Below are 13,728 nucleotides of genomic sequence, written 5' to 3' on the forward strand. Positions count from 1 at the left end.
TGGCAAGGCATTCCAAGTACACACAACTCTGTGTAAAAAACTACCCCTGATGTCTCCCCTAAAATTACCTCCCCTAATTTTGTGCATATGTCCTTTGGTGTTTTCAGATCCTACCCTGGGAAACAGGTGCTGGCTGCCCACCCCATCTATGCCTTTTATAATCTTGTAGACCCCCTATTAAATGTCCTCTCATCCATCTACTCTCCAAAGAGAAAAGTCTTAGAAAACCTGATTTCCAATCCAGGCAACATCCTGGTATAATGTCCTCTGCACCCTCTCTGTAGCTTCCAAGTCCTTCCTATAATGAAGTGACCAGACTGAACACAATACTCCAAATGTGGCCTCACCAGAGATTTGTAGAGATGCAACATGACCTCTCGAATCCTGAACTCAATCCCCCATTAAGGAAGCCCAGCTTCCCATTGACCTTCTTAACTATTCTCTCAACCTGTGCAGCAACCTTGACGGATGCATGGATTTGAACCCCAAGGTCCCTCTATTCATCCACACTCTTAAGGAACCGACCATTAACCCTGTACTCAGCTTTCTGGTTTGTCCTTCCAAAATGCATCACCTCACACTTCTCCGGATTGAAATCCATCTGCCACTTTTCTTCCCAACTCTGCATCCTGTCTCTCCTCTTGTAAACTTTGACAATCATCAGCTCCATCCACAACTCCTCCAATCTCCGTGTATGATTTGAGTAATGTTCCAGCAGATTGTTATCAATAAGCATCACTTGTCCTGAAAACAATTCAATAGATAGCTTCATGAACAATGTATTTCATTACGAATCTCCAAAAAGATTCCATTTGTGCTATTGGTTTGTTTTTAGAGGATGGTTAGCATCTTCTATTTGCCTATGATTGGTGGATATTGTTAACATAGTCTGATCTACCCAAGTCAGAAAATTACTGCAAATCTTTATTAGTAGTTTACATGTGAAAGAGAAAATTAGCTTTCATTGAACATAGATGTAAAAATTTATATATACAACAAAACAATGCAGATGCTAAAGTATCCAAGAAATTAGGCCTATCAGTTCTTACATGAGTCTCTGATGCACAACAGATTATTTGTGCCTTTGAAACAATTTTGTGTTCTTGCTCAATAGCAATAAATCTATTGAGGAAGCTCAGTACATATTTATTATTTAAATCAAGGACCAAGGTTTATGATACATTTGATGTAACAGTTTAATGAGCAATTTTTCATCTAAGAAATTTTACAATTTAAAGAACATACAAATGGTGTCATACATAATGTGCTGAACAATAAACCAGGACATTGCTAATTAGTACTTGGGAAGGCAAATAAAAGTGAGGGCAGAACTATTAATCACAACACGGTTGTGCCTGCAGGAACAAATACAAAGATAAAACACTGGGATAAGGAAACTTATTTTAAACATTGAGTTCATGCATTCATGTGCAGTGCTGGGTAGCCATCAAGATATGCTTCAAACTTTGTACAGTAGCTTCCAAGAGCCATCAGCATAAGGTAAATTTGATCCAAAATCCAAGAGTTATATCAATACTGAATTGATAGATTGATTCTTTAATACGTTCATGGAATAGAGGAAGAAATTGGGAAACAGTTTGATTTATATTCACTATGAAGTAAAATAATTATGATTTTATTCTCTTTTGAGATACAACAAATTGAAAGAAAAATACTGGTGACTGTTTATTATTAAATTGAGTTGAAAAACAAAGTGCAGAAGCAGATCTTTCAGCGATGTATACAACAGTGTCATGACAGTGCCACTGGTTAACAAAGTGTAATAGTTTCCAGGAGTCACGAATTTCCATGACTTTGAGTTTCTCTTTGACTCCACGTTCACATAATCAATAATTTTCAGCAAGTTCTTCAACACAACTCTCACTCATGAGAAAACACCAAATACAAACACTGTAACTTCGCCTACCACTCCATAAATAGTTTAAAGGGTTCACTTCTTTAAACCTATCTGTCTACACAAATTTAATTGCTTAAAATATTATTATTAAATGTGCATTGTAATAAAAGTTAGGCCATTTGTTTTCCGGAATGAGTTGAACTGTGTATGTACTGCTGAATGTCATGTTTAAAGGAAACATCTTTTAAAAAATTGTTTTTCAAACAGCGTGGTTCCTCTTTGCCCCAATTAGGCTAAATTTAGATTTAAAAAAATAATTATATACCAGCTTTTTCCATCTCTCACCCATTTTTACAAGAGATTCAATTGATTTTTAAAACTGTCAAAGCAACACAATTTTAATGCATTTAATTTTTTGAGGTTATATATTTCATTTAAAAAAAAGTTTAGATTGTACATAACAGAATGTGGAATTTACTTGATGTTATCGGGGAGTTGTGTATATACCAATAAAGATGTAAAATATTTAGGTGATCTATATTTATTTAATTGCCATTTCTGTGAATGAAAATTCTTGTGAACAAACCTTTGCAATTGATGCACAGTTTCAAGTTAATGTGCCACATATCGATAATGTATTTTTAAAAAAATCAAAGTTCGTTTAGATTTTGTAATTTTAAAGTTACAGGACAATGTAAACTAACTTGAAAAGTAATGTTATTTTAATTAAAATGGAACAATAGATGTTCAGGGCAAAATAATATTTATATAAGAAAAAGTTGAATTTATTGTTTTCTGGCAGTTTCTTCTTAGTTGGCTTTTTTTAAAAATATATCAACATTCTAGTTAGTGTAGCAACAAGGCAACAAAAAAAACAAAACAAAATAAAGAATTGGCTAATTTAGAGGTACACCAACATTAACTACAGAAATACACTTGCTACATTAAATCAAATTGGGCTTTACAACAGTATTTTACAGAATGAACCATAGACAAGACAAAGTTTCTTACACAAACTACATTATTTTACATAGCACATCAGAAAGACTTTTGGAACAATTACCACGCTGTTATTGCAGCTACTGATCTACTGCAGAATTAAATTTATTTATATTTGTCTTTCATAATCTCTTGTGCAAATGCTGGAAAAATAGTGGTAAATGATAAAAGGTCAGGGAATAGCATTTTTTTAATACAAGGAATATGACATTTGTTGACACCAAAAGGCAGAAAAATGGATCCTGGGACCACTGCTTTACATAAATTTCCTATCAAAGGCAAGATTTCCTTTTAAATAATCATTTTTCCATGTGAGGCACGAAGTGAAGGCAACAGAGAAATCATAGCCAAATACAAGTGAAAACTGTCACAAGATTAATTTCAAAACTAACATGTGCACATCTTTAATTGGAATTGTGGATTATACGGAGTTCACAGACCAAAGCAAATTCTGTTGAACCGAAATATTTGTTTTATTGCTGCCTAAACTATACTATGGAACCAGCTTAACATATGATCTGAACCGATACCAGATATATTTGTAACATGATTTTATGTTTCATGGAATATTCACAGTTCATTGTGAAATAATCAAAATCATCTCACAGATAAATATGTTGAACAAATTCATGCTTTGCATGATAACTAAATGGTCCCTTAAACTGTTCAATGTGTTGGTGGACATAAATCAATTCTAGTCTTTAAACCAAATATGGGACTGAGAAATTGGAAATGTACTCTTTTTAATCCATTAATCAAATAAATTTTACATCATGAACTATGGATTGCACACTGGACACCTCATAACATTCAGTGCTGATAAGAATGCATATATCATGGATACACAAATAATCAATGTATTTCAGAGTTCATCAAAACAAACTAATACTTGTTGAAAAAATAGCTTAGGGGTTTTTTTCCCCCCAATGTTTTGAGTGGTAACAGATCGATTGTGAGCTGTAAATGATCATGCAACACTAACCAATGATAGCTGACGATAACTGAAATTACAAGTAAACAGCTTCTCTGTCTAAGAAAGCCAGGAATTTATTTAGACAGCAGGCAAATCAAACTGCTGCTCCGTATTTGCCATCCCAAATGTGAATTGGGTTTTCCTCTCAATGAAGCACGTGTTCTGAATGGAAGTGAACTCTAAATGAGCTAGGCCACAATAATTCACTTGTATGCTGAAGTTCTCCCTGCATCACATTTAACATTTGTGGGCTTGGTGGAGCAAATGTAAATTTTCCAACCTGACTGTTCAGTACTGTAAGTTAACCAATTTACTGAAATGGGGCAATCACAGTCAGACCCTATACCTACTGCCTGCCAGATTAAATGCATATGAAATTCATGTTCAATATTTAAAAAAATGTTCTACCTTAATTCTCATCAAGATAAATTATAAATATTTTCTTGCAGATTTTTGGTGGTGAGCAATGTTTTATAAAAATATATACGAATTGCTTCCTGAAAAATGGTAACCCAAGTACTCGATGAGTTAATGTGGTGATATCTTTTTCATTCAAATGATTGAATGTTATGAGAATGGACGGACCTGTGAATTGGCCAAGTAATACTTTTCATCCTGGAGGTTCATAATTCTAAAACTTAATAAAACCCAATAATGTTTAATGCACCTACAATTCAAATGAGGCTTAGAAGGACAACAGTATTTTGACCTGGTCCAGTGAAAAAGTTTGGCAGTCCAAAAGAGGAGAACAACCACCTTGCAGGTGCAATCTGCTTGATGACAATGGGTCAATCTTTCCCAGAACCCGATGACAATGCATTTAAACATACCTCGGTGGCATAATTTCAAAAAAGGTACAAAAAAAGTGTTATCAAAAGAAAGCTATCTGTAACCACCACAACAATCAGCACTTTGAAATCCAAAATTAGATGTGATTCCTCTGCATTGGACATGATACTGGCCTTACATTGCTGTTTAATACATAAATCTCTTCAGAAGGCAATACAAGAAAATAGTTTGAATGCCCAAACTAAAGTTAATTGTCTTTTAATGATGCAGCAGTGCCTTTTTTAAAAACTTTTGTTCAAACATATAGTCTTGAAACAAGTAATAGAAGTAGGCTGCTGTACATAAAATCTATGTCTGTGTCAGGGCCTTTTCAAATGAGGAATCGCAGGGGAAGAATTACAGATACAATTTTCCTTTCTTTGTTAGTCAACTTGTTTTCTGAGATCACTTCGCTTCTCTTATTTAAGCAATTCTAATGATAACTGATTGCAAGATGATTCAAACAGTACAACACTTTGGTGCTGTGCAATCATTATCTCCCATTTCCACACACATCCCAGAACAATTAAAAACCATGTTTGATTTTTAATTCATTGAAAACTGATAGAGTATGAGGAACTAACTTTCCTTAAAAAAAAGCAACGGTATAATTGGAGTTTGGAGCAAGTTAACTTCAAATGGTTACATTAAGTTCAAACCTTGATTGTACAAATTTAACATTGCATGATTAAAATGACTTTCAAAATCACAGATCTATCTGGGTAACATTTGGTAAATTTCTTTTAAACATTTCTTATATTGATCAGAGAACAGAAGAAGTTAACCAGCAATTTTTACAAATTTTTACACTGATTCCATTCTCAGACCAGAAAACTTTCCACATAGGAAAAGACCCTAACTGCAGTGACTTTGAAAACCCTCATTCTCACACATACAAATTAAAAACAAAAAAACGTCAGTTTGTTACAATCTACACATAATGTACATTTACAATACAGTATATCATTTTGCACAGAAGAATAAGGAATACATGAAAATTTACAAAAGATAGTTTCATTTTCAATTAAAAAAAAAGAGGTAATGGCTAAAACACAGAATCTTATGGTGTGATATTAAATGAGGAACTATGGTCATCCTCCATTAGTGGCAGACCAAGGTCACCCAGGTTATACCAACCAATCACACTCCTAGAGTTCTACATCTCAAGATCATTTTAATGTTACCAGGGAAAAGGGGAAAGAGAGAAATAAAATAACAATTCTGCAATTACTTTAGCACTTATTGGCTGTTGTCAGTGACCGTAAGCATAGTCCATCTAATGCTCAACATTGATATGCCAGAACTGTAGTTAAGGACCCGAATCCACCACTGTACTCAATGATTTAAAGACAGGTTGTCTCCTCTATCACGTGACAATTAATGTAGTTCTAATCAATGAATAACAATTACTGAACACAATATTAAGTGCAAGATCTTCATTAGCATTTCTTTTTCCCTTCCACAAATATCCTACAGTGTTTGGCCAGTATATTTGTTCTGCTGGGTAGCAATGATCTCATATAAAGCATAAAAAGAAGTATCGTCAGGAGCTTGTTTATACAATAAAAAAATTACAAGTAACATAACTTCTGAGATATTGAGACTAAAAATTGACTTGGAAGGGAAAACAGAAGAAAGTAGACTCACATTAAGCTGTATTTGTTACTGCATTCTTTCAAACGGCTGAATTAAGCACACCATGTCTTACTTGACTGTGGGAAGTCATGTAAGTTGCTGTGTTTAGCCCAGATTAGGCATCTTCTACATTTAAATGGTTGTACTGTTCAGTCTTTGAGGTTTTGTAAACTTAAAAAGAATATTTTGGACCCGCTTTCAGTACACAATGAGACACCTGTCATTTGTAGAACAGGGTCTTTGCTAGAATCAAAACCTCTTTTTCTGCAGAGCTTTGTAAAATATTTCATTCTTCTCTTGGATGTACTTATTTCACGTTTTAAGAGGCGAACCATTCTGGACTTGATCATGAGGAGGAATACAAGATCACACACTCATTGTCATGCTTGGAGAATACTGCAAAAACAAAGAGAAGACCATATGATTTTCATGCAGAAGTATAGTCAACAAGCTATGAAAGTAACATCTACACTTAACTTCTGATTTATTGCACTACAAGAAATATGCATATAAAACTTTCATTAAATTTCATGAACAAATGATATTAATTCAAGCCTGTTGTATTCACATTCTATGTTCTGGAGAGGGGACTGGTTGCGTAACACAATTAGATCTGTCTCTCTGTAGCTTAGAGATAAAATACCGAGTGGATGTTGATTTTGACATCCATATCATTGGGCTGAGTTGAATGCCCTCTTAAACTAAAACCTGTACAATTCTTGATTAAAAATCCAGAAGTATATATCATATCTGCTCTTTTTTCCCCTCCCAAATACTCACTGAGGTGTCTGTCACATGTAAACCCAAGATGGAACAAGGACATCATTAACAAATTACCCCCTCACCAGCCTTCTGAGTTACATTCCTTATATTAGTTACATACTGTAAACCTATATTCATAGCAAGTTGATCTCTAATCTTCTGACATGTTCTCTGATCACATTCAACCACTTCAGTAAATATATCAACATTCAACATAGATTGTTTACACATTATTTGTTTATGTACATACCTTTTACATAGCCAAAATAGGTTAATGCTGAGGTGTCGGGCTCTGCAATTATGCTAATAATTGTTAGTATTGCTGTGGACTGGCAGAACCTGATCGTATGTTGACTGACTGCTGTTTTCCATCACCTCCCATTACATGAGATGGGTGCTCCCCTCTCCCCAGACTATGGACTTCTCTAGGCCAATTGAGAGAGAAACTTGGATCGGAGTGGTCATCAACACATGCAGCAAGTGCCAAGGTTGGGAACTCACCATGCCAGCCCAGAAGGTACCAAAGCCATGGACTCACCATGCCAGCCCAGATGGTACCAAAGCCATGGACTCATCATGCCAGCCCAGATGGTACCAAAGCCATGGACTCACCATGCCAGCCCAGATGGTACCAAAGCCATGGACTCATCATGCCAGCCCAGATGGTACCAAAGCCATGGACTCATCATGCCAGCCCAGATGGTACCAAAGCCATGGACTCACCATGCCAGCCCAGAAGGTACCAAAGCCATGGACTCATCATGCCAGCCCAGATGGTACCAAAGCCATGGACTCACCATGCCAGCCCAGAAGGTACCAAAGCCATGGACTCACCATGCCAGCCCAGATGGTACCAAAGTCATGGACTCACCATGCCAGCCCAGATGGTACCAAAGCCATGGACTCACCATGCCAGCCCAGATGGTACCAAAGCCATGGACTCACCATGCCAGCCCAGATGGTACCAAAGCCATGGACTCACCATGCCAGCCCAGATGGTACCAAAGCCATGGACTCATCATGCCAGCCAAGATGGTACCAAAGCCATGGACTCACCATGCCAGCCCAGAAGGTACCAAAGCCATGGACTCACCATGCCAGCCCAGAAGGTACCAAAGCCATGGACTCATCATGCCAGCCCAGATGGTACCAAAGCCATGGACTCACCATGCCAGCCCAGATGGTACCAAAGCCATGGACTCACCATGCCAGCCCAGATGGTACCAAAGCCATGGACTCACCATGCCAGCCCAGATGGTACCAAAGCCATGGACTCACCATGCCAGCCCAGATGGTACCAAAGCCATGGACTCATCATGCCAGCCCGGATGCAGCCCTGAGCCTCACATCTGTGCTGACTGTGCATCTGCTTCTCCACATTGAGCTATGAGTCATTCATTGCTGCAGGAGTGCCAGCTGAGCACAGGAATTTGCACGAGGTTCCAATCACAGCAATGCAGTCAGTGATGCATGTCTCTACAAACAGTGTATGGCTCCAATGACTCCTTGCTGTACTGATTCTATGAATTTAATTCCTGAAAGCACATCTTGCTTGCTGAGCAAGGTATTGATGTACTGAAGATGTAAGGGCCAAAGGAATTTATAAAGTATGATTGCAATTCACAAAAGTGCTGGAGAAACTCAGCAGGTCATGCAGCATCCACAGGACGAAACAGGCAACCAACATTTTGGGCCTCCCAAGGTTCAAATGAATGAGGACAATTATTAATTTATTCTACCCAAATACTACAACATTCGCACAATTGTACCTTAAGGGCATCTTCTCCACCTCGAAATGTATTCCACACAAAAATCTTACATTCATTGAACTTCATGAGGCCCAGATTAAAATTACAATCAACTACAGTATGTTGAATCTCTGAGACATATGAGACACACAATCTTCACACAATCTGCTGTTACTTGGTTCAACTCATAACATGCTGGAAGAACTCAGTGGGGAAAAAGATAAACTGTCAAAGTTGTGGGGGGGGGGGGGGGCAAGAACCCTTCATCAGGACGAAGGCTTCCAGCCTTTAATGTTAACAATTTTTCTTCTCCCTTTGATGCTGCTTGAACTACTGAGTTCCTCCAGCAGATCTTGTGTTATGTCGAAGTAAAAACATTTTGCTGGAGAAACTCAGTAGGTCAAGCAGAGTTCTTTATATAGCAAAGGTAAAAATACATAACTGATGTTTCGGGCTTGAGCCCTTCATCAAGGTATTTGTTTTTACTTCAACGAAGGTGCCTGTAGATTTTCCTGTTTTATTTAAGTGATACGTTGAATCCAAGTTTGTCCTCATTTTAATTGAAAATGTTACACAGAATTTGCTTTTCTGTGCTGCAATAAATCAATTCTCAAGTATGTATTCTCTAAGGTGGAAATTCATTCTTTAATCACAATTCAAATCTTGGACAATGAAAGGAATTCCAAACATTTGATCGTGCTTTCTTACTCACCAGAAACAAATGTAGTCTTCTAGGTACAAAATTACTTGAGTGACATCGTTAACTATTTGGCTACATTATTCAGCATCCTACTGGCTTTACATGCTATTCTTCTCCATTACTTCAACTGATTCACTGCTAATGTGAACTAATGGGCCAAATTCCAAGAATAGGATGAGTCACCTCCTTTGAAGTTGAGGCAGCATTTGGCATTAAGGATCTTTGACAACATTGAAATCAATGGTCAGCAAGAGGAAAATATTCTTAATGGCTGGAGACATCCTTGCACAAAGGATAGGGTCATTCATCCATCAGACCACATGACAAATGAGCAGAATAGGCTGTTCAGCCCACCAAGTTTGCTCTACCATTCAAATGGCTTTCGTACATTACCTCTCAATCCTATATTCCTGCTTACTCTCCATTATCTTTGACACCATTACCATTCAAGAACCTATCAACTTGCATTTTAAATACACCCAGTGAATTGGCTTCCATAGCTGTCAGTACCAACACATTCACCAATTTCTTCTCATCTCTGTTCTAATGGGATGCCTTTTATTCCAAGGCTATGCCCTCTGGTCCTTGACTCTCCCTTAACTGGAACATCTCCTCCACATCCCCTCTATCCAGGCCTTTCAATATTTGGTAGGTTTCAATGAGATTTCCCCCTCATCCTTTTAAACTCCAGTGAATACAAGCCCAGAGCCATCAAACACTCCTTTCGCATTAATCTTCTTATTCCCAGGATCATTCACGAAAAACTCTTCTGGATCCTTTCCAGTACTAGCACATTCTTCCATGGATATGGGGCCCAAAACTGCTCACAATATCTTATAAAGCCTCAGCACGACATCCTTCCTTTTATATTCTCGTCCTCACGAAATGAATGTTTATATTGCATCTGTCTTCCTTACCACCAACTCAACCTGCATGTTAATTTTCAGGACATCCTTTACCAAGAGTCCGTACTGCTTTGCCAATTATCTTCTTTCCATTCAATGACATTAGGCAGGTTCAGCATTTTAACTGATAATTATATTCAATTTCATTTGCATCTCCTTAGAAAATAGAAGTATCCATGCTTGTATATGGCAAAGTCTCAACAACATTTAATCGAGGCTGGATAAGGTGCAAGTAACATTCTCATGATATTGAAGCATCTTCATCTGAATGACTACAGTGTTTTAGATCTCCCTCAAAGATCCAAGTAAGATGATCTTGGTACTCTCTCTATGAAGTCTGCATATTCTTCCTTTGACCACGTGGGTTTATTGCAGGTACTCCAATTTCCTCCCACGTGCCAAAGAAGATGCATTGGTTAGCTAATTGGCAACTATAATCTGCTTCTGATACCGATGGCAACACCAAAAGTAGAGGAGTCGATAGGATGCAAGAGGGAAAAAAATGAATCAGAATAGATTAGAGCTTGAAGGCTGACATGGGCACTGTGGACCAATTTTCTGTTGCGTGGCTCAATGGCCAGTTCCAACAAGAGACAGTCTAATCAGCTATCCTTGACATTTAATGGTTCTACCACCCAAGGAGTCCTCTACCATCCACATTCTGAGTGCAACAATTGTACCATAAATATCGTAGCTATTGAAATGTCAACAATACTTGACACTATCCCGAACAAAGCAGTTCACTTGATTGGTATCCCATCCATTATCCAAAACTGTAATTTCCTTCACCACTGGCTGCAATAGGTATCATCCATGGTGTTTCCCTGGATAACCCCAATGAAGACTCCAAAATCTAATCCTTCAACCACCAGCTACATAGGAAAATCAGTACCTGCCGACTCCCCTGAAAATGACACATTATCCTGCCTTATAAATACAGTATACTGATATTCCTTTAAATATTCCCAAGTCAAAATTCCAGAACTCCCCAGAGTAACTTTACTAAAGGAATGACAGCATTTAAAGATGGTGACTCTCTGCTATGTTCACAAAGAGAATGAGGCGTGAGTAACAATTGCTGATCTTGCCAGAAACACCCATGCTCTATCAAAATGAGCGGCTTACAAGATGTAACAGTTCTACAAAGGTGTGCTTCAACAGACTATACATTTGCTGAGACACTAATCTGAGGGAGTGACGATAGCACCACGTGGCATGAACTTGCAGGTATCTCTCAGATTTAGACCATTCATAAACATTCCATCACTACTCCAATGGCTGTTTATCACTCAGCCAATTCATTCAGCAAGAAATTAGCTGAAGCTGCTTGAGGGTGACCTGCAGGACCATCTACAGCTTCCTCCTGAGCCATCACCAACAGCCAGACAAATGATTTGATGGGCAAATATATCTTCGTAAAGTTATGATAGCTTTTACTACAGTGGTAGGATTGGTCATATTTGGAGTATTGTGGAATGGAGTTTTGTGGTTGAATTCATTAGGATTGTAATTGCATTATTTGGTCACGGATAACCCATCCTAAAGAGCTTCTCAGTTTTCTTCCATCTCGCCCTACTCTTGCAGCATGCAGCAGACCAGGATACATAACAATATCCATTCAAGTGGTAATTGCAGGGCACCTTCAGTGTAGTGATGGAATATTTAGTGTAAAAAGATGCCTCTGCCACCTCCTCTTCTAGTTTGTTCCACCTCTGTGTGAAAACCTTGCCTCTCTTGATCCTTTCTAAATCAGTATCTTTAAATCTATGGCCTTTTAGACTCCGCTTACCTGGGAAATAGATTATAACCATTCAACTAACTTATGACTTTACGTACTTTTATAAAATCACCTCTCAATCTCTGAAATTTCTGAAAATAAAATTCCTCAGGTTAGCCAGTCTCTCATAATTTAAGCCCTCCAGTCCTGATAACTTCCTTGGGATCTTTTCTGCACTATTTCCACCTGAATGACATTCTTCCATGGCGAGCCAACCAGAATTGCAAATATTACTGCAAGTCTGGCCTCACCAATGCCATGTATTGTTTTATAGGTGCACAGTTGATATCCCAACCCTTGTACATAAAGCCCTGACCAATGAAGGCAGACTTTCCAAACAATGATGTTCATGATGCCACTTGTAATAAACTATGTACTTGTACCCCTTGGAGAATACCAGTGATCTATGCAGATAGTCTGTGTGGCAGCCTGACTTTCATTGCAATAATACTGCAAGTGCCTACATTTAAATGCTTGAGCATTGGAGCTCATTTTCAAAGTTTAGCTCATCTCCTCGCAGTCTTCCTTTAGCTTGACAGAAACCCTCTATTCTCAATGGATAAGACAGCTGAAAAATTAAAGCATCATAATTGTTGACTGGATGTTGAAATTTCAACTGGAATTCCACAACGACAAGTTCATTTGCAGTCTCCTGGCAGTGATCTGAGTCCAGCTGACACTGGGCACTGCTTGGGAGACTGTAATGCTGCCAGTGAAGCACTTCAGATGTGCGTACTCCAAAGGAGACCACAGAATTATAGAACATTACAACACAGAAACAGGCCCTTTGGCACTACTATTCTGTGCCAAAATATTACTCTATCTAGTCCCTCTGACCTTCACCCTGACCATTGTTCTGCATGCCTCTCCCATCCATGTACCTGTCCAAATTCTTCTTAAATGTTAAAATTGAGCCCGTATTCGCCACTAAACTTTTCTCTATCATCCTTAACAATGTCCTCTGATTTTTATCCCACCTACCCTCAATGGAAAAAGCCTAGCTATATTTACTTTGTTCATCTGCCTCATAATTTTAAATACCTCTATCAAATCTCTCCTCATTCTTCTACAATCCAGGGAATAAAGTCCTAACTTGTTTAATCTTTCCCTGTAACTCAGTTTCTGAAGTCCGGGCAACATCCTAGTACATCTTCTCTGCACTCTTTCCTGTAGTTAGGTGACCAAATTGCACACAATACTTCAAATTTGGCCTCACCAATATCTTGTACAACTTCACCATAACATCCGAACTCCAATAATTAACATGAAGATCAATCTGCCCCAAATTCTCTTTAAAACCCTATCTATCTGTGATGCCATTTTCAGTGAATTATATATCTGTATTCCCAGATACCTATGTTCTACTGTACTTTTCAGTGTCCTACTATTTATCATGTATGTCTTTCCTTGGTTTGTCCTTCCTCATACATGTCTCCATTAAATTCCATCTACCATTTTTCAGCCTATTTTTCAAGCTGGTTCAGACCTCTTTGCAAATTTTGAAAACCTTCTTCATTGTCCACAACATTACCAATCTTTGCAT

General features: G+C 37.9%; 1 protein-coding gene across 5 annotated transcripts in view; it reads right to left on the reverse strand.

Moving 5' to 3' along the window:
• Nucleotides 1-906: 906 nt before the first annotated feature.
• Nucleotides 907-13,728, reverse strand: part of ssbp2b (single stranded DNA binding protein 2b) — a 427,857-nt gene continuing 415,035 nt past the window's right edge. For all 5 annotated transcript variants that reach the window (XM_069936385.1, XM_069936398.1, XM_069936391.1 and 2 more), the window contains one exon: nucleotides 907-6,689. In XM_069936385.1, the coding sequence (XP_069792486.1) occupies nucleotides 6,674-6,689 (16 nt within the window). In that variant the 3' untranslated portion in view covers nucleotides 907-6,673. The remainder of the gene's footprint in view (nucleotides 6,690-13,728) is intronic.

This window comes from Narcine bancroftii, chromosome 1 (genome assembly GCF_036971445.1).
Source record: "Narcine bancroftii isolate sNarBan1 chromosome 1, sNarBan1.hap1, whole genome shotgun sequence".
NCBI classification, from domain to species: Eukaryota; Metazoa; Chordata; class Chondrichthyes; order Torpediniformes; family Narcinidae; genus Narcine; species Narcine bancroftii.